The sequence below is a fragment of the Phyllopteryx taeniolatus genome, chromosome 5 (assembly GCF_024500385.1).
Source record: "Phyllopteryx taeniolatus isolate TA_2022b chromosome 5, UOR_Ptae_1.2, whole genome shotgun sequence".
NCBI classification, from domain to species: Eukaryota; Metazoa; Chordata; class Actinopteri; order Syngnathiformes; family Syngnathidae; genus Phyllopteryx; species Phyllopteryx taeniolatus.
In genome coordinates this window covers 10,797,257-10,818,445 of record NC_084506.1, presented here as the reverse complement: position 1 = coordinate 10,818,445, position 21,189 = coordinate 10,797,257, and the positions used below count along the sequence as shown (strand labels likewise).

Here is a 21,189-nt window from a genome sequence, read left to right as displayed (position 1 = left end):
CCCATTGAAAATTGATGGGGTATTATCAAGAGGAAAATGAGGGACATCAGACCCAAAAACAAAGAACAACTGACAGGAAATCTGGGCTTCCGTAACTCCCAGGCAGTGCCACGGGCTGATTGCCTCAATGCCATGGCGCATTGAGGCAGTGATTAAAGCAAAGTGATTCCCAACCAGGCGGCACAGTGGACGACTGGTTAGAGCATCTGCCTCACAGTTCTGAGGAGTGGGGTTCAATCCCCGGCCCCGCCTGTGTGGAGTTTGCATGTTCTCCCCGTGCCTGCGTGGGTTTTCTCCGGGCACTCCGGTTTCCTCCCACATCCCAAAAACATGCATGGTAGGTTAATTGACAACACTAAATTGCCCATAGGTGTGAATGTAAGTGCAAATGGTTGTTTGTTTGTATGTGCCTTGCGATTGGCTGGCAACCAGTTCAGGGTGTACCTCCTGCCCGATGATAGCTGGGCTAGGCTCCAGCACACCCCTGACCCTAGTGAGGAGAAGGGGCTCAGAAAATGGATGGATGGATGGATTCCCAACCAAGTATTGAAGATTAATATATCGTTTTGAAAGTACCATATTTTGATTGATTTAATGTGAGCCTAATTTCTTTCTTTTTTATTTTCTACAAAAACTGAGAAGTAAATGGTGATTTCTTCACAGAATTAAAATTTTTTGAATTCCTGATTTCGTGGGCTTTATGAGCTGGAACCCCAAATTATGTCAATGAAATTGTTTACATTGTGGGCTCAGAATCTATAATCTACGAAAGTTTAACTTTTTGAATGTAATTATGGAAATAAATAAACTTTTCCATGATATAAATTTTTTTTGGAAAGGGTCTGTACTGTTGACAGCCTGGCCATTTCATCGCTTCCTGCCCCCATAAGCCAAAAGATTGGACTCCCCACGGGCCGAGAGCGGCGTGGTGAGCCAGGCCAGTTCCACCGCCAGCTCTCCCTCTCGCATGACCATTCCTTCTTGTATCCTTGGACTTAACGGCAAGACCCCGCTAACTGCCCTCATTGACTCCGGAGCTGACGACAGTTTAATTCATGAGGGCTTGGCGTGTCAACTCCGGCTAATTCTTGAACCCCTCCCTCTCGCCAAGAAGGTTACTGCCCTGGACGGGCGCCTCATATTCTCTGTGACTCACCAAACGGCTCCTATCACCCTCCTCATCTCTGGCAACCACCGGGAAACCCTCCAACTGTTTGTCATACCCTCTCCAGAGACCGCATTAGTCCTTGGACTTCCCTTGTGAAAGAAACACAATCCCACTATCGATTGGACCCACCTGTCAATTACTGGTTGGAGCAATTTTTGACACTCTCACTGTCTTCGCTCAGCCGTCCCGACCTCCACTGAACCTCAGCCACCAGCACACCACTCGATCTATCCCTGGTTCCAGAAGAGTACCACGATCTCTCCCTGGTTTTCCATAAGGATTTGGCCATCTCTCTTCCCCCCACTGCCCTTATGCGCCATCGACCTCCTTCCTGGAGCCCCTCTCCCCTCTAGTCGCTTCTTCAACCTTTCCTGCCCTAAAAAATATTGCCATGGAAAAATACATTTGAATCCCTCTGCGACGCTCAGATCTTCACAAAGTTGGACCTCTGCAACGCCTATCACCTCATCTGCATTAAAGAGGGGGATGAGTGGAAAACAGCCTTCAATATCCCACCTAGGACATTTCGAATATCTGATCATGCCCTTTGGATTAACCAACGCCCCCGCCGTTTTTCAAACGTTCATCAACGACATCCTCCGAGATATGCTTAACCGTTTCGTCTTCGTCTACTTAGACGATATCCTCATTTTCTCCCGCTCACTGGAGGAACATCGACAACATGTCCGCCAAGTGCTTCAGCGCCTCCTGGAAAACCGCCTCTTTGTCAAACCCGAAAAGTGTGAATTCCATCTCACCTCTGCACACTTTTTGAGATACATCATTGCTAAGGGATGAATGAAGACTTCGAGACACTTGGCGTTTGGGCTAATTCGATTTATTGAACAAGCATTTGTGTCATAACAGCTGCTTACATTGCCAGAACGACGATAAAGCCCCCGAAAACCTCTGGATCTAAGTTTATCAAGGTTTTCCCTCCCTGGGCGTGGAATTAGCCCCTCCCTAGGTGCACCTGGAAGATGGCCGTTCCTCATGACCATATTTGGAATCACACTCGCCTGCTGGTGCCTCACCTTCTAGCTACGCTCACACCCGGTTCCCTCATCTTGTAAGATGCAAAACAGTCCTCTTTGAAGACCAGGACGCCTGTTGTAAACCTGTGAGGAGCAGGAAACCCCAATAAACATATAACTGGTTAAAGGACGTCCTTTGATGTAGAATTACAAAGAAAAGATAGTTGGTGTGAAAACAGGTCTCCAACCATTTGTCCTTTGCAAAGGAACTCTGATTGTGTTACTATTAAAATATACTACCCTACTAACTCTACTAACTTAAGAATGTTTGTGTTGAGAAGACACGGATGCCTGCGCTGAGCATGCCATGTGGATAGTTGTTGTTGTTCTTCTTCTTCAAAAAAAAAACAAAGCTAAGTATGCTTTGCTTCAAGGTGTTTATTGCCGCTCCCATTTGAGGTTTACTGTAAAAATAAATATTGATCAGAGCAATTTACACTTTGCATATTCATCCACGCCACATAACTTTGTCTTAAGAACATCCACAAGCCTAATGCTAACACATAATGCGACACGCCAGAGAGGCTAATTAAATTAGCATCGATATTATGATAGTATAAAGCATTAAACAACAGATTTATTTTTAACAAAAATGGTGTAGCAACACACCATTTTGATTGCAGAAGAAGGAATTATTTGCATTTACTTACATATCAAAGGGAAAAGTCAATTTGAGTGATTTGTGTCACAAGAATAGTCATCAAACGAATTAAACTCATCAGGTAATACTTGTACTAAATACTCTTGTAACTTATGTATAATAAGTTGTATACATACAGATACGTATGCTAGCTGGGAGACTGGGGTAAATTGAGACACTTTTTCAGCATCACTACAGGAAGGCAGTTCAATTTTTGGGGGGAAGGCAGTTAATTTTTTGGGGGAAACTAATATATGAATATATATTTCAGGATATTGCTCCCCCCTACAAACAAGCAGATTCAATGTGAACAAAACAGTTTTGGTGATATAATCTGTCCTCAAAAAGTTGTCTTGTGGCACAATTTATCCACGCATGCATGGGGTAAGTGGTTTTTCTCTCCATACTTCCCCCAGCCTTGCCTCCACCTCTTTCCCCTTAGAACGCTCACTTCAACCCAACCTCCACCTCTCCTTTCCTCCCCTCCCTTCCTCCATTAAGCTATTCCATAATAATACCTGTCTGTACGGAATTAAATTAGGCATTTTCTTCAATATATATTGATTTATTGAACAATTCAAACGTAAGGTCTATACTACTAGCCTCTTTCAACATATTTTAATGTAGGCCTGAGAATGCTTTAAAATGCTAAGTGGAAAACTTTCATCCTCATCATCCATCCTTTTTCATCTTCCCTTAGCTTGCTCACACACGTTTTACTTTTCATTCAACTTGTGCAGTTTGCAGGAGCCCTCCTTGCTGTGCCCCCAACTCTGCAATGTTTGGAAAGTTTGGCAATGACATCAGTTCTGGAAAAGAGGACCATCTTTTTCTTTGAAAGTAAAGCTTGGCTGACCATATCCAGCTTTGCCTTTTCTCAAAAACTTCGCCTCTAGGTCGTCACCATCCACCTTCTGCTGCTTGCCAATGTAGTTGTAACTTCTAGATTTAGTATTGAAGTTCACTACCATGAAGTATTTTTGTCAACACTTGAAGAATCAAAGCTCTCATGGTCTGCTTCCAATAGAACCACAATGTCACTGTTGGAGCACAATTGTTTTTTTTTTTTTTTTTTAGGCCTCTCGCCTTTCTCTCCTTTTCTTGCCTTTCTTTCTCTTTGTGACTGGCCTTCAACAACAACTTCTTAGATGTTGCAGTCACGATATTATGTCTTCATATTTTGGTTTTCTTTTGGGATTTGCTGCCGTCAAGTTGGCGAATGGAGCTTACAATTATTATGCTGCCAAAATAATAGATAATTGTATGGGGTAAGTTGAGCCACCGGCTTAGTCACATTCTCATTTTTTTATAATTGATTCGCAACAAGGGTTGAGTCAACTTACCCGCTACCTCATCTTATGCCACTCTCCCGTAGAAGTAGAGCTGCTGTATCGTCTATTACTATATCGAATTAGAGGAGTTTGCAAAGGGTTTTAAACCTCCACGTTTTATTTGTAAATGTTATCTAAACACAGATCTGATCGTAAAGTAATCTTTACGAGGAAGAAACGTCTGGCAATCAGGTCATGTTTAGCTTCCTAGAATATCATCAAGATCTAAACTAACTAGTTTGCCCAGACGTGTGTGCAACCCGTTCTGTCATTTGTTTGTGTGAGTATGTGTTTGAAGAGCTTGGAGCAAGGGAGTGTGCCTAGTGTGTCAAAGAACGAGGAAGAAGCGTCAGTAAGTTCAGTGTTTTTTTCATCAAGAAAAAAACAAAAGAAAATGTTTTAGAGGATTATGATGCATTGTCAGCCAAACAGAGGACCAGAGAGCTACAGCCCTAAAATCATCTTGATTTTCATTGAATAAAGTAAGTGTTTGTTTTTTTTCTTTAATTCAGGTATATTTTCCTGAGGTATTTTATGTTAAAGAATATTGTATAAATAACATGAATTTCTTTATCTTGATTTGTACTTTATTTTTGCTTTAAAATGTTCTGATGTAGTCATACACTCCATATATACTGTAGCTACTGTATTTATCTTGGTCTTTTTAGAAGGGTATCTAGCCTACTTGCGTAACCTATTACAATGTTTGACAGTGAAATTAACAATACCAGGATCAACATCTTCTATTGACCAGCAGCCTAAAATGATTTGAGTGGTTCTGTGCTTCATTACTGTGTCTTTAGGTGTCCCCCTGTTAATATAAAGTTTGCGTTAGTCAATAAACAAGAAACTGGCAACTATACAACAAAGCCTCCTTTGTCTTGTATGACTGATCAGTGCCACAAAACAATCATGGCTGACAGCATCGCTAAGAAAACTAGGTACATAGGCTTGCCTTTAAATTTGTTGAACATATAGACCACTTCCTATTCTTGATGATATTCCTGATGAAGAATGCCCAATAGATCTGGAAGTGCTAAGAAAGCAATGTCTGCCATATAGTGGTTAAAAATGCTTTTACAACTTAAAACTGATCAGGTATAGTGGAGGAAATATGTTTCTAATAAAAGATTTCCTATGACATTGGTTGTTGTCACATAATCATGTGTTTTACTGGTCTGTAGCCCACATGGAGGGAGAAAATGATGGTCCTTTCATCAGGCTATTTCTCCGGGAGGTTTCTGTCATCAGCTGCAGTTCTGAGGTTTCCCTTCTCAGCTGCAATTAAATACAGCATCCTCAGCTTGTCAATCGCTCTTCTTCTTGTGGCATTGGGTATCTTGGCCTGGCAGGCCTTTAGATGCTTCAGACGCCCAGCTGCCATACTCCCTCTGCCTGAAGCAGGTGAGCAAGGGTTAAATTATTACCAACCATTATATGATGAAGTTTATTTTAACGTTTGACAAATGAAAAACATATTTTTTGTTTCATCTTTACTGTAGTGAATGATTTGCTGTACACAGATGATGTATCTGAAATAACAGGACAGTACAAAGGAATTCCAACCATCAAGGTGAGAAGTCATGGCAAAAGACAATTTCATTTGAGGTGACTTAATTGGGGCGGCACGGTGAGCGACTGGTTAGCACATCCGCCTCACAGTTCTGAGGACCGGGGTTCAAATCCCGGCCCCGCCTGTGTGGAGTTTGCATATTCTTCCCGTGCCTGCGTGGGTTTTCTCTGGGTATTCCGCTTTCCTCCCACATCCTAAAAACATGCAGGGACTCTAAAGACTAAATTGTCCGTAGGTGTGAATGTGAGTGTGAATGGTTGTTTGTTTGTATGTGCCCTGCGATTGGCTGGCGACCAGTTCAGGGTGTAACCCGCCTCTCGCCCGAAGATAGCTGGGATAGGCTCCAGCACGCCCCCGACCCTAGTGAGGAGAAGTGGAATGGAAGATGAATGAATGAATGACCTAATTGGAATGGAACTTTTATTGTACCTTTACAGTCTTCTTTTCCTTTCGGCTGGTCCCTTTAAGGGTCTCCACAGCGCGACATCCTTTTCCATGTATCTCCTGCATCCTCCTCTCAAACACCAACTGCCCTCATGTCTTCCCTCACGACATCCATCAACCTTCTGTTTGCTCTTCCTCTAGCTCTCTTGCTTGGCAGCTCCATCTTCATCATTCTTCTACCAATATACCGTATTTTCACGACCATAAGGCGCACTTAAAAGTCTTAAATTTTCTCCAAAATGGACGGGGCGCCTTATAATGCGACCTGCCTTATGTGTGACTTTGATGAGCACTACGCTTGACTGACTGGGAGCATTTCCTGCCGACACGCTGCTTATATTGAGGAAAGGCGGACATGACTGAGTACAGCATGCGGACGTAAAGGGTGCGCGTGAAGGAGGACGCTAAAGGCACGTCCCCAGTAGGTATGTAGCGCCGGGGTTTGCATTGTGCAAAACAACATCGGTTTGGCTAAGCACCCCCAAAAATGGCACCTACGAAGAGACACGCTTACGAAGCGCAGTTTAAACTGCAAGCTGTCAGTTATGAGGAGGAACATGGGAATCGAGGAGCCGCGATCAATGAATCCCTGGTTCGCAAGTGGAGGAAGCAGGAAAACGAGCTTCGCCAAATCAAGAAGACGAAGCTGAGTTTCCGTGGAAACAAGGCGAGGTGGCCCGAGTTGGAAGACCAACTCGAGCAATGGATTAATGAGCAAAGAACAGCCGGGAGAAGTGTCTCTACAGTCACCATTCAACTGATGGCAATAACGCTTGCAGAAGAAATGAAAATCGAACATTTTTAAGGAGGTCTGTCTTGGTGTTTTCGTTTTATGAAATGGCGCCATCTATCCATCCAGGCAAGGACTACCGTGGCGCAGCAGCAAAAAAAAGCTGGCCATCTTCCTACTCCTACTGCAGTAAAAAGATTGCCGACAAACACATCTAGCACAACCACATCACCAACATGGACGAGATGCCGCTCACTTTCGCTCACTTTCGACATCCCGGTGAACCACACTGTAGAGAAGAAGGGGACCACCACGGTAGCGATACGCACAACGGGGCATGAGAAGTCGGCCTTTACTGTTGTGCTTGGTTTCCATGGTAATGGACAGAAACTGCCACCTATGGTGATTTTTAAGAGGAAGACGCTGCCTAAAGAAAAGTTTCCAGCCGAAGTCATCATTAAGGCCAATCAAAAGGGCTCAATGGACGAGGAGAAAATGAGAGCGTGGCTGAGTGAGGTGTATGTAAAGAGACCGGACGTTTTTTTTCCATGCGTCACCGTCCCTGTTGATCTGTGACTCCATGCGCGCCCATCTCACAGACGCTGTGAAAAACCAAGTGCAACTAAGACTGGGAGGCAACGCCGGGCAAGTTACGCCACCATATGTGAATGGATTGTGGATGCTTGGGCTAAGGTATCTGCTTTGACTGTTGTCCGAGCTTTCGTGAAAGCCGGCATCATTGCTGAACAGCCCCCCGGGAACGAGACTGACTCCGACAATGACGAGAGGGAACCTGCCGTTTTTGATGGAGAACTTGCCCAGCTGTTCATTTCGAATACAGAAGATGAGGACTTTGATGGATTTGTGGATGAGGATTGATCAAAAATAATGTGAGTACATTGTTAAATACTTCAATAAAGTACAACTGAACTCAGTTTTGCTCCCGCCGCCTTTTTAAAAACATTGTTTTAGCGTGCATGCATGCTACCGTATGTTTTAAGCTAGCGTATGTTTTACCATGCCTGCGCCCAATAATACGGTGCACCTTATGTATGTGTTAAATGCAGAAATAGACCCGGTAACTGAGACTGCGCCTTTTAGTGCGGTGCGCCCTATGGTCGTCCTCTGGATGTGTCCAAACCATCGAAGTCTGCTCTCTCTAACTTTGTCTCCAATACATCGAACCTTGGCTGTCCTTCTGATGAGCTCATTTAAAATTTTATCCAACCTGGTCACTCCGAGAGCGAACCTCAACATCTTCATTTCCGCCACCTCCAGCTCTGCTTCCTGTTGTCTCTTCACTGTCTCTAATCCATACATCATGGCTGGCCTCACCACTGTTGTATAAACTTTGCCCTTCATCCTAGCAGAGACTCTTCTGTCACATAACACACCTGACACCTTCCTCCACCTGTTCCAACCTGCTTGGACCCGTTTCTTCACTTCCTGACCACACTCACCATTGCTCTGGACGGTTGACCCCAAGTATTTAAAGTCATCCACCCTTGCTATCTCTTCTCCCTGTAGCCTCACTCTTCCCCCACCACCCCTCTCATTCATGCACGTATATTCTGTTTTACTTCGGCTAATCTTTATACCTCCGCTTTCCAGTGCATGCCTCCATCTTTCTAACTGTACCTATACCTATACAGTGGTTAAACAAATGTCTAACACCACCTGCCATTTAACCCCCCCCCCCCCCAAAAAAAAAAATCTGGTATCCTGAAGTGCTTTAATGTGGACCCTTTCAATAGCAGTGATCTCTCAACATTTATGAACAGGGAAGAGTTGAATTCAACTTTTTAGAGTACAATTTGAGACGTAACTTAACATTTAACTACTAAACCAATAGTTTTTATATGTATTCTGAAATAAATTTGACATCTTAATCAAGAAAAAATAAGGTTATTTACCAATATTTAAAAAGTGGTGAATTGGTAATATTGATGGCTAGCAATAATATCCATCCATCCATTTTCTGTGCCGCTTATCCTCACTAGGGTCGCGGACGTGCTGGACCCTATCCCAGCTGACTCGGCAAGAGGCGGGGTACACCCTGAACTGGTCGCCAGCCAATGGCAGGGCATATATACTGTAGACCACAGGTGTCAAAGTGGTGGCCCGGGGGCCAGATCTGGACTACGAAAGCAAATAAAAATTGCTATTTGTGTTCTATTGTAATAACGTTGAGATATCGCTAACATTTTTTGTTACCAACCCCCCTTTGAAAAGAAATGTACTAGTTGAAATTTTTTTTATAGGCTTCTGATTTTAAAAGTTGTTATTCATCAATTTGTCATGTAATTATATGAGGGGATAATTCCTTCACAGTCATAACGGCCCTCAGAGGGAAGCCATAAATACAACCCCAATTCCAATGAAGTTGGGACGTTGTGTTAAACATAAATAAAAACAGAATACAATCATTTGCAAATCATGTTCAACCTATATTTAATTGAATACAAGATATTTAATGTTCAAACTGAAAAACTTTATTGTTTTTAGCAAATAATCATTAACTTAAAATTTTATGGCTGCAACACGTTCCAAAAAAGCTGGAACAGGTGGAAAAAAAGACTGAGAAAGTTGAGGAATGCTCATCAAACACCTGTTTGGAACATCCCACAAGTGAACAGGCTAATTTGGTAGAGGTGGGTGCCATGATTGGGTATAAAAGGAGCTTCGCTGAATTGCTCAGTCATTCACAAGCAAAGATGGGGCGAGGTTCACCTCTTTGTGAACAAGTGGGTGAGAAAATAGTCCAACAGTTTAAGGGCAATGTTCCTCAATGTACAATTGCAAGGAATTTAGGAATTTCATCATCTACTGTCCATAATATCATCAAACGGTTCAGAGAACCTGGAGAAATCACTGCATGTAAGCGGCAAGGCCGAAAACCAACATTGAATGCCCATGACCTTCAATCCCTCAGGTGGCAATGCATCAAAAACCGACATTAATGTGTAAAGGATATCATCACATGGGCTCAGGAACACTTCAGAAAACCAATGTCAGTAAATACAGTTCGGCGCTACATCGGTAAGTGCAACTTGAAACTCTACTATGCAAATAAAAAGCCATTTATCAATAACACCCAGAAACGCCGCCGGCTTCTCTGGTCCCGAGCTCATCTAAGATGGACTGATGCAAAGTGGAAAAGGCTTCTGTGGTCCGACGAGTCCACATTTCAAATTGTTTTTGGAAATTGTGGACGTCGTGTCCTCCGGGGAAAGAGCAAAAGAACCATCGGGACTGTTATGGACGCAAAGTTCAAAAGCCAGCATCTCTGATGGTATGGGGCTATGTTAGTGCCAATGGCATGGGTAACTTACACATCTGTGAAGGCCCCATTAATGCTGAAAGGTACATACAGGTTTTGGAGAAACGTATGCTGCCATCCAAGCAACGTCTTTTTAATGGACGCCCCTGCTTATATCAGCAAGACAATGCCAAACCACATTCTGCATGTGTTACAACAGCGTGGCTTTGTAGTAAAAGAGTGCGGGTACGAGACTGGCCTGCCTGCAGTCCAGACGTTTCTCCCATTGAAAATGTGTGGCACATTATGAAGCGTAAAATACAACAACAGAGACCCCAGACTGTTGAACAGCTGAAGCTGTACATCAATCAAGAATGTGAAAGAATTCCACCGACAAAGATTCAACAATTAGTGTCCTCACAAACATTAATTGAATGTTGTCAAAAGAAAAGGTGATGTAACTCAGTGGTAAACATGACCCTGTCCCAGCTTTTTTGGATCGTGTTGTAACCATAAAATTCTAAGTTAATGATTATTTGCTAAAAACAACAAAGTTTATCAGTTTGAACATTAAATATCTTGTCATTGTAGTGTATTCAATTAAATATAGGTTGAAAATGATTTGCAAATCATTGTATTGTTTTTATTTATGTTTAACACAACGTCCCAACTTCATTGGAATTGGGGTTGTATGATGTGGCCTGTGACAAAAATGAGTTTGACATCCCTGCTGTAGACAAACAACCATTTGCACTCACATTCACATCTATGGGTAATTTAGAGTCTTCAAGTACCCGGACCCAGGAGGCCAAAATTGGAGACCTTGAATTAACCTACCATGCATGTTTTGGGGATGTGGGAGGAAACCGGAGTATCCGGAGTAAACCTACGCAGGCACGGGGAGAACATGCAAACTCCACACAGGCGAGGCCGGATTTGAACCCGGGTCCTCAGAACTGTGTCCTAACCAGTTGGCCACCATGCCTCCCATAACAATAACAATTACAGTATATTTTTGCACTAAAAAGACACTTTGTTATATAGTTATTGATTTTTTTTTTACAATTTAAAAGAATTCTTAGGTGTATTTAATAAATGTTCGTATTGGCGGGCGCCTCCTGCTTCTTAAAGAGCCCAGTCAGAGTCTGAGAAGGTGAGCAGGAACAGAGCACAGAAAGCGAGGCAGTATTACATTATCAAACCACCAAATTAAACAATTTGTGTGCAGCGGACATATTGCCGAAAACCAATACACAGATACGGTTATTGTGTAAATTAGCCAACTTGTGAAGTCATAATTTGGTAAAATTCAGAAGTGTTCGTTCACAGACATATTTTCGGCAAGAGGCTCTTAAAATATTTACTTGGTTGTTTTTGACTTTATGTACTGTAGAGACCCAATCATTTATTAACAAGTAATTAAATGGTCAGTTTTCCACAATATGACCCTTTAAGGATATAATTTAGGTTTAAGAGCTTCTACTTACAGGTGTATTAAGCCTTACAGAAACATGAAAATAATTTTAGTTATTACCAATGCTGTTGATTTAGGCCATAAACCTAACATTGGCTTGCGGTGTTTTTTTTTTTTTACCATGATATATTGTGACATATACAGGGGGGGGGGGGAAGTGATGGGGATTCTCAGGACCCATGACTGACAGGGGGCCTAGAAAATGGCATTTTCAATTTGAATTTTGAAGTAAAAGGGCCCAAAGTGAACAATCTTCACTGAGCCCCACTCACTGAGACGAAGATAACTTCAGACGAAGATAACTTCAGTTTATCAGACAAACACCAATAACTGATTGGAGGCAGGTTGGATGCAAAAACAAACATTAAAACATAAAAAGATCTGGCAGATAGGTAACCAGTGCGTACTGTGACGAACAACAAACGATGAGATGAGCAAAATTTGTAGGTGACTGAGAAAGAAGGGCACAGATTTGGGAGTATGACTGTGTGAGACTAATTACGAGTGGCTCTTCGGCATGAAAATTCAACTTGTTTGAAAAACAGACAAAAGGGTTGGAGGTTAAGACAATCCCATTTCAGTGTTCAATACCCGAAAGGTTGTCTGTGTGCAATGTTGGTTATACAATGATTTCTTCTTTTCCTTTCGGCACAGCACGTCATAATTTTCCATCTACACCTATATGTATCTCCTGCATCCTCCTCTCTAACACCAACTACTCTCAAGTCATCCCTCACTACATCTTCCTCAAGCTCTCTTGCCTTGTAGCCCCCATCCTCATCATCCTTCTAGGAATATACTCACTAGATTTCCTCCGGATTTGTCCAAACCATGGAAGTCTGCTTTGCATGACATGCAAAAGGCAGCTCAGCGTGTACCCCGCCTCTCGCCCGAAGATAGCTGGGATAGGCTCCAGCACGCCCGCGACCCTAGTGAGGATAATCGGTACAGAAAATGGATAGATAATAAATAATGTTCTGTAAACTTTGCAGGTCGAGGATGTTGATGCGGACATCTTGGAATCCACACAGGAAGCAGGCGAGGACAAAGTCTGTATCAGTCTTTTCTTCATCTCACTACATTCAATGGGTTTATATAGGCTACACCCTTCCTATGCCTTGTGTATTGCAGTCCTATATGGGAAAACTTTTTGACCTCAAGTTAGCCTGATATTGATTTATCTTGCAAACAAAAATGATAAATACCAGTGTTATATGTTGACATTTGGATTTTATAATATTTTAAAACTATCCATATTATAACATTTTCAGACATTTGGTTAATCTCTGCCTTTATTTTGTATTAACAATTATCATGACCAATAGATCATTTGCTTGACACTTTCCCACCATCCATCGCCTACAGATGTTTGACGGATGGCTCCACTATTCTGTATATTATGATGAGCAGCAGCACCATCTTGTGGTTACTGTTTTGGAGGTGGAGGGGCTTCAGCAAGGAAGACAAACCAGCAGCCTCCAACTGTTTGTCCAACTGAAGCTCCTTTGGATTGGACCAGAGATGGAGGGGCCTTATATTGATGAAGGGGTATATCCTCTCTTTTTATGATATTTTTTTCTTACCACTGACAATTGTATGGCAGTTTTTGTCCTGTTGTATTATTTTGTTCTTAAAAGGAAACGTAAATTGGCAACTTAGCAATTTTGTTTAAAAAACAAACATGCACTAAACACTGATGACATTTGGATTTTTTATGAAAGTTTATGAAACACTGAAATCTGGATTTTGATGTTGATCGTGTCCCTTCTAGAAATCCTGTGAATTATGTCAGTTAATCCCCAAATTATCCATGCTCTAATTTTTAGTTAAAGTAACTTTTTACTTGTTGAATTGCAATCCTCTGGCTGCCCATGAACCTAAAAGAAATTTTACTATTTATAATTGTGATCAGGGACGTCGCTAGGTTTTGAGATTTCCGGGAAAACTAATTTAATTTCAAGGGGGCGGAACAGTGGTTTTAGGGGGCCTAAAACAATTTACTGATTGTGATAGTTTAAAAATAATGCAGCCTTATTGTTTTTGTTTTGTTTTGCTTGTGTTCTTTACATTTTAAAAGTAGTTATTTTCCCTGAACTTACTGGACAATTTTGAGGAAATGTAATTGTTTAATTATTGTAAGAGATCCTGGCAACAGCTAGTATAATCTACTGTAGAGTGAATGTAATGAACTTTACATACTTTTATATGTTTTATATGTACATTTTATATGGATTGGGTCTGAATAAGTTTGGATATGGAAACCTTTTTAATTAGCACCTCTTAACACAACCGCCTAGTACCGTCTTGTACCATTTTCTTGTTTTTTTTTTAACTATTACAAAAAAAAAAAAAAAAAACTTCCACTTTATGTGAGATACATTTTCCATGTCCAACTACTAAACAGTAACCTCATACAGTGTACTAATGCTGCCATGACTTACTGCTCTGAGCCTATTAGGGTGAAGGGACACCACTTGCCCTGTGCACAGTTCTGCAGGACTGGCGGACTCGCATTGTAAAAGGCACCTGTAACCCATTGTTTGGAGACCAGTTCAGCTGTATTCTGCATGATGAAAAGGAGCTGGAGCACATCGATCTCAGGATGGAGGTTCTGTATTGACAGTATCAGGAATGTTGTTCAATATTTCAACTTTATGATGAGAGAGTACTATTATTGTATTCACAACAAGGAGACTAATGATTTGTTAAGTGCTTAGTATGCAAGTTTGAATATTGTGATCAAGTCACTAACACTTTTTAGATTACCGCATCAGATAGTCGATAGTCTGTATAAAGTAAAGACAAAAAACTAGAAATCCATCCCCTCATATTACTATGCTTATTCAAGTTAACTTTATGACAAGTCTGGCAAATTGTGAATCTGGCCCCATTTGCCTGTGTGTGTCAGGTGAGAGACTTTGATAAATTCTCCAGACACGCAGCATTGGGAGAGGTGAGGACCCCTCTAGGTCAACTCAATATCTCTTACCCTCTGGAGCTAAAAGGGAAGCTCAACACTCCCCGCAAGGTAAAAACAAGCCCCATTTAACAGATTGAGGAGGAAATGTGTGAAATTGAATTTGTTTGTGTTTTTAAACATATCCTCTCAATTGGCAGGATCTTGTAGGAAATGTGCTCCTGTCACTGAAGTTTCTTCCAACTTCTAAGAGAATTGAGGTTGGAGTGTTAAAGGTTCGAACAGTCCATACGGAGCTACACTTGGATGAAGGTCAGTTGCTTACAGACAAACATGAACACAAGTGTAGCTGGCAGCTTTGATAGCACAACATAGTATAAAACAAGATGTGCAGGTGCTAATGCACATACTTTGTGTTCTCCAGCCCTCTATGTCAGGATCAGTGTGCAGTGCAACCGGTGCAAGTTGAAGTACCAGAAAACCTCTGCAGTGCTGCGTGGCACAATGACTGTCTTCAATGAAGTTCTTGTTTTCCCCTTGCCAGAACTTCCTCTGCAAGAGTGTAAAATTTTAGTCAACGTTTTTGAGACTCACTCAAGTAGGAAATCATCCAAGCACCTCATTGGACAGTTAACTGTGAATAAGAACAAGAATTACGAAAATGAACACTTGGGTCTTATACTCCGCTCAGTCCGCCAGCCAATAGCAAGATGGCATGCTCTACTTATCTGAGTTATGTCTCAACAACTTCTTCTGCACTTCCTGGATGTGTGCATTGCTTTTTAAATTAAGTGGATAGTGCTATTCACTAACAAAACACTTTGAACACATTTTCCGACTGCTTACAAATTTCCAGCTTTTCCAACTTTATTAACATCTCCTCAAAAAAATAATATAAACACAGATACATTAAATGTATTCCTCCACAACATGATTAACCTGTGGTCTTTTGTAACAAGTCTTTACTGCCCCCTTGAGGCTTAATATTATGTTGCTATTCCCCAAAAACAATGCTATTCAAATAAAAAAAAAAATTAATCCATCTATGTAAATTGTAAATGAAGGAGGGGGAGGGCGGGTGGGGTCGCCAAATATGTATTTATTTATTGTCCTGTTCGGCTGTTAGGTCAAGCAGAATGGAGGATCTGTATCCCTTTTATGCCGGAACAGTTTTACTGTGTCACAGTGGAGTTTTTAAGCATCCGCTGTGGTTTCTTAGCATTATAATGGATGTTTATTGAGAATCAGAGTTGAACAGAACAAAGAGGGGTGAGAGAAATGAAGACAAAAGACAAAACACTAATTGTAAACAGGATGAGAAAAGTAAGTCATTACATTATCTACAACAATGAAACATTAAATATGAGTGTTGCATGGGGCTGTAGTGCTACAGCCTGTGAGGGAAGGACGGGACAAGCTAAAACAGGACAAGGACAGGAGAAGAAGCATGCAGGACAAGGGTCGTGAACCCGGCTGTACAACTGAAGTGTAGTGGGATTGACTATGTAAATTATAAAAGTCCATAGGACGGCTGTATGAGTGAGGGGATACACAAGCAATTCGCATATTCATGAGTTATTTGTCGCAATAAGTGAGTGGCCCCACACCCGGTGAAAGAGTCCCAGGGACACATGCAAGTGAATTTTACATGCACAAAGACTGACAGAAGTGTCCTGTAATTGCTGTGCCCGCACCGCGGAGGCTGAGGACCCCACCCAATCAATCAAGGGGTGTGATTGGGCCCAGGGGTCCACCCGAGAGCAGCCCGTTAGACGGGACAGCCCGGGGGGGCCCGGCCTCAGGAGCACCGCCATTCAGCTAAGTGAGAACCCACCTTCCCCCATGTTACTATGACTACCAGGTCCCTGACTGGAGGGGGGGCACTGCTTCCTAACAGCCAAACCAACCCGATCGACGCACGACCCACCGTCCCCCAGAGATGGGTGTATGTGTTGCATTAAAACGTGGTGATGAGTGTGCACAGACACACGTTCCCGCCAGCACCCACTACCCGCCCCGAGTGTGGGAGATGGACCCCACCCCCAAACCAGGCAGGGATCACACGGCTCCCCCACGGGAAGAGGACGAGGCGACCACAGTGGGACGCAAGGAACGGAGAGAAGAGGAGGAAGCAGGCCCGAGGAGCGACAGAGTGGGCCCCACCGAGGAGGACCAAGGCGGGCGCCAGCTGGCATCGCTCCAGCACCCACAGAACATGGGCGCGTCACCATCACACCACCAATACTCCCTGGGAGGTCACCCCAGTGGTTCCCCCCTACCCGTATATCGGGAAGAAGTGAATAAAGGCCCGCCCCCACAGACGGTGGAACCACAGAGACAGGGACAAGAGAAGAAAATCCGCACTCCATGCATGTGTCCTCTCACCATGCAAACTGATCTAAAATGTGTGGGAAAATAAAAATAAATAAATAGAATAAATAGTAAAACAACAACACATCGACAACAAAGAATACAAAATTCAAGTTTGCTTTCATACTTACGAAGATAGTCTTGTTATTGTCAAATGGCACCCTACCCAGGCAAATGAATCAAGAGTCTAGATTTAGCATGTTGAGGAAAGGTGACCAGCTATCTACGTATATATGTAATTGATTTTTTTGTTCTGCTGAAATTTTTTCTGGCGGCACGGTGGACGACTGGTTAGAGCGTCAGCCTCACAGTTGTGTGGAGTTTGCATGTTCTCCCCGTGCCTGCGTGGGTTTTCTCCGGGCACTCCGGTTTCCTCCCACATACAAAAACATACATTAATTGGAGACTCTAAAATTGCCCGTAGGTGTGACTGTGAGCGCGAATGGTTGTTTGTTTGTATGTGCCCTCCGATTGGCTGGCAACCAGTTCAGGGTGTACCCCGCCTCCTGCCCGATGACAGCTGGGATAGGCTCCAGCACGCCCGCGACCCTAGTGAGGAGAAGCGGCTCAGAAAATGGATGGATGGATGGATGACATTTTTTCTAACGCAATATATTCTATGGTGAGATTTAGTCACTGAATATTGTTAATAGCTTGTTTATTGTTAGATTTATCTTACCCAACATTATAAAAAATAGACACAAAAGGAATGAAGACGCTGGTTTCTTTTTCTCATGAGGAGGGCGTATGGGAGATTGTTCAGATTACAGCCTCTCATCACGCTCTAAACAATCTCTCCCGTCGCTCCTGTACCAGTGTGGTCGCCTCGGTAACGCGCTCTCTAGTATTGTCTTTGTTTTTGTGTTTTTCGTCCGTCTTTGGAGACCTTACACGACTCACTTACACAAGGGGAGACCTGCTAACCATCAAGGAGTCTACTCCAGAATTTCTGTCACCAACTTTCGAATATCCGCTCAGTTTTTTCCCAGAGTTACTCACCGGAGCGGCGTCCGCGGTTATCGGCGCATGGAGACGGAAGCGGCGCCACAGAGGGAAGCGAGCCGGCATTCAGGTGAAACTCCGCAAGAGAGGACACAGATTGGCGTTCCCGTCGATCCACCTCGCGAACGTACGCTCCCTACCCAACAAAATGGACGAGCTTCATCTTCTGTTAAAGACAAGTAAAGACTTCAGACGTTCCGCGGCCATGTGCTTCACGGAGACCTGGCTCTGCGACGCTGTACCCGATGCCGGCATTATGCTTCCCGGTTTCCACATTCATCGAGCGGACCGCGACATGGAATCATCGGGGAAAACAAAGGGCGGCGGGATATGCCTCTATATCAACGAAAAATGGTGTACGGACGTCACGGTGATCAGCACACACTGCAGCCCGCATTTGGAGTCGCTATTCTTAAATTGTGAACCATTCTACTCCCCACGTGAGTTCGCATCATTCATTCTCGCTGGCGTCTATATTCCGCCTCAAGCTAACACGAACGCCGCATTGCTAACGCTCGCCGATCAAGTCAACGAAATTGAAAAAAAACACCCCGACTCACCCCTCATTATTCTCGGGGACTTTAACAAAGCTAAACTCAACCACGAACTCCCTAAATACAAGCAGCACATCGACTGTCCTACCAGGGAAAATAATACTTTAGACCACTGCTACACCACGGTAAAAAACGCATACCGTGCTATACCTCGTGCAGCCTTGGGCTCGTCTGATCACTGCTTAATTCACTTAATACCGACGTACAGGCAAGAACTTAAATGTGCGAAGCCTACAGTGAAAACAGTCAAAAAGTGGACAAATGAAGCCAAGATGGAACTTCAAAGCTGCTTAGACTGCACAGACTGGAGTGTCTTTGAAAATTCAGCTGGCAGCCTGGATGAATATACGGACACTGTCACATCCTATATCAGTTTCTGAGAAGAGGTCTGTGTACCAACAAAATCATTTCGCACATTCAACAACAATAAGCCGTGGTTCACTGCTAAACTTAAGCAGCTTCGCCAAGCTAAGGAGGACGCATATCAGAGCGGGGACAGGGCCCTGTATAATCGAGCTAGAAACCAGCTGACCAAAGAAATTAACATTGCAAAGAGGATCTATACAGCAAAGTTGGAAAAACAGTTTAGTGCAAACGACTCTAAATCAGTCTGGCATGCATTCCAGTCGCTGACTAATTACAAGCGACGATCCCCCCAAGCTGAGAACAATAGCACACTAGCCAACGACTTGAATACCTTCTACTGCAGATTTGAAAAGGACAGTTTCACACCACACACCAACCCGGCCGCACCCGCGACCACAATCACACCTCTGACCTCTGCGTTAACCATCCATGAACAGGATGTGAGACGCATCTTCAAACAACAAAAGATTAACAAAGCGGCAGGCCCGGACCACGTGTCCCCATCCTGCCTCAAAGTCTGCGCGGACCAGCTCGCGCCAGTCTTCACTCAGATCTTCAACAGATCACTGGAAATGTGCGAAGTTCCATCCTGTTTCAAACGCTCCACCATCATCCCAGTCCCCAAGAAACCTGCAATCTCGGGTCTGAATGACTACAGGCCTGTCGCTTTGACATCTGTGGTCATGAAGTCCTTTGAACGTCTTGTGCTGGACCACCTCAAGAGTGTCACAGGTCCCCTGCTGGACCCCCTGCAGTTTGCCTACCAAGCGAACAGATCTGCGGATGATGCAGTCAACATGGGACTGCACTTCATCCTAGAACACCTCGACAGTGCAGGGACCTACGCGAGGATCCTGTTCGTGGACTTCAGCTCAGCGTTCAACACCATCATCCCTGAACTCCTTTCATCCAAGCTTCTCCAGCTCAGCGTCTCACCTGCCATCTGCCAGTGGATTTACAGCTTTCTGACGGGCAGGACACAGCAGGTCAGGCTGGGGGAGGCCACCTCATCCACACGCAGCATCAGCACTGGGGCGCCCCAAGGTTGTGTCCTCTCTCCGCTGCTCTTCTCTCTCTACACGAACGACTGCACCTCAGCGAACCCGACTGTCAAACTCCTGAAGTTTGCAGATGACACCACTGTCATCGGCCTCATCAAGGACGGTGACGAGTCTGCATATCGACAGGAAGCGGAGCGGCTGGAGCTGTGGTGCGGCCGACACAACCTGGAGCTGAACACGCTCAAGACTGTAGAGATGATCGTGGACTTCAGGAGGCATCCTTCGCCACAGCTGCCCCTCACGTTGTCCAGCTGCCTTGTGTCAACCGTCGAGACCTTCAAGTTCCTGGGAATTACAATCTCCCAGGACCTGAAGTGGGCGACCAACATCAACTCCGTCCTCAAAAAGGCCCAGCAGAGGATGTACTTCCTGCGGCTTCTGAGAAAGCACGGCCAGCCACCGGAGCTGCTGAGACAGTTCTACACAGCGGTCATCGAATCAGTCCTGTGTTCTTCCATCACAGTCTGGTTTGGTGCTGCTACAAAAAAGGACAAATTCCGACTGCAACGGACAATCAAAACTGCTGAAAGGATTGTCGGTACCCCCCTACCCACCCTTGAGGACTTGCACGCTGCCAGAACTAAGTCAAGGGCGTGCAAAATCCTCTCGGACCCTCCCCACCCCGGTCACCGGCTCTTCCAGCTCCTTCCCTCAGGTAGGCGCTACCGATCATTGCAAACTAGAACTAGTAGACATTCCAACAGCTTCTTCCCTCTTGCGATCAACTTCTTAAACACCTAACTTATAATTCCATTACAACAAGCTGGCGATTTTTTGACTTGAGTTCGTTGTCACATTTGTGTGGGGCCAATTATGTATTACTCGTGCACTCACTGTAGTTGTCTCGCCGTGCTGCACTATTTGCATATACTGGCCACTCATGCCAGAGTAGTATCTGCTCCATTTGCACACTGATTAAGGAGTATCTGTAACATTTGCACAACCATTGTCCCAGATTATCGCACTACTCGTCACTTTAAACCGCATACACTCCTTGAAGTCTCAGTGCCCTTTGCACAATGGTCATTGCACCGGACTATTGCGATATTAGCCATTCGAACTGCTCTAAGTGCAAGAGGACTCTGCATCTTTTTGCACAATTGTTGTTTGTTGTTGTTTTTTGTCAATGTCTTTATGTCTCCAAAGTGTTCTGTAAATTGACTGTCTGTTGTACTAGAGCGGCTCCAACTACCGGAGACAAATTCCTTGTGTGTTTTGGACATACTTGGCAAATAAAGATGATTCTGATTCTGATTCTGATTCTGA

The 21,189-nt window shown here is 43.8% G+C and overlaps 1 protein-coding gene across 1 annotated transcript; it reads left to right on the top strand.

Annotated features, from left to right (window-relative positions):
* The first annotated feature begins 4,241 nt into the window (after window positions 1–4,241).
* syt19 (synaptotagmin XIX) lies at window positions 4,242–15,504 on the top strand. The gene is made up of 9 exons (XM_061773573.1): window positions 4,242–4,655; window positions 5,358–5,577; window positions 5,676–5,746; window positions 12,646–12,702; window positions 13,019–13,201; window positions 14,112–14,261; window positions 14,562–14,681; window positions 14,771–14,882; window positions 14,995–15,504. Exons 2-9 carry the CDS (start codon window positions 5,376–5,378, stop codon window positions 15,300–15,302), a joined length of 1,203 nt encoding a protein of 400 aa, XP_061629557.1. The 5' UTR covers window positions 4,242–4,655; window positions 5,358–5,375; the 3' UTR covers window positions 15,303–15,504.
* The last annotated feature ends 5,685 nt before the right edge of the window (window positions 15,505–21,189 follow it).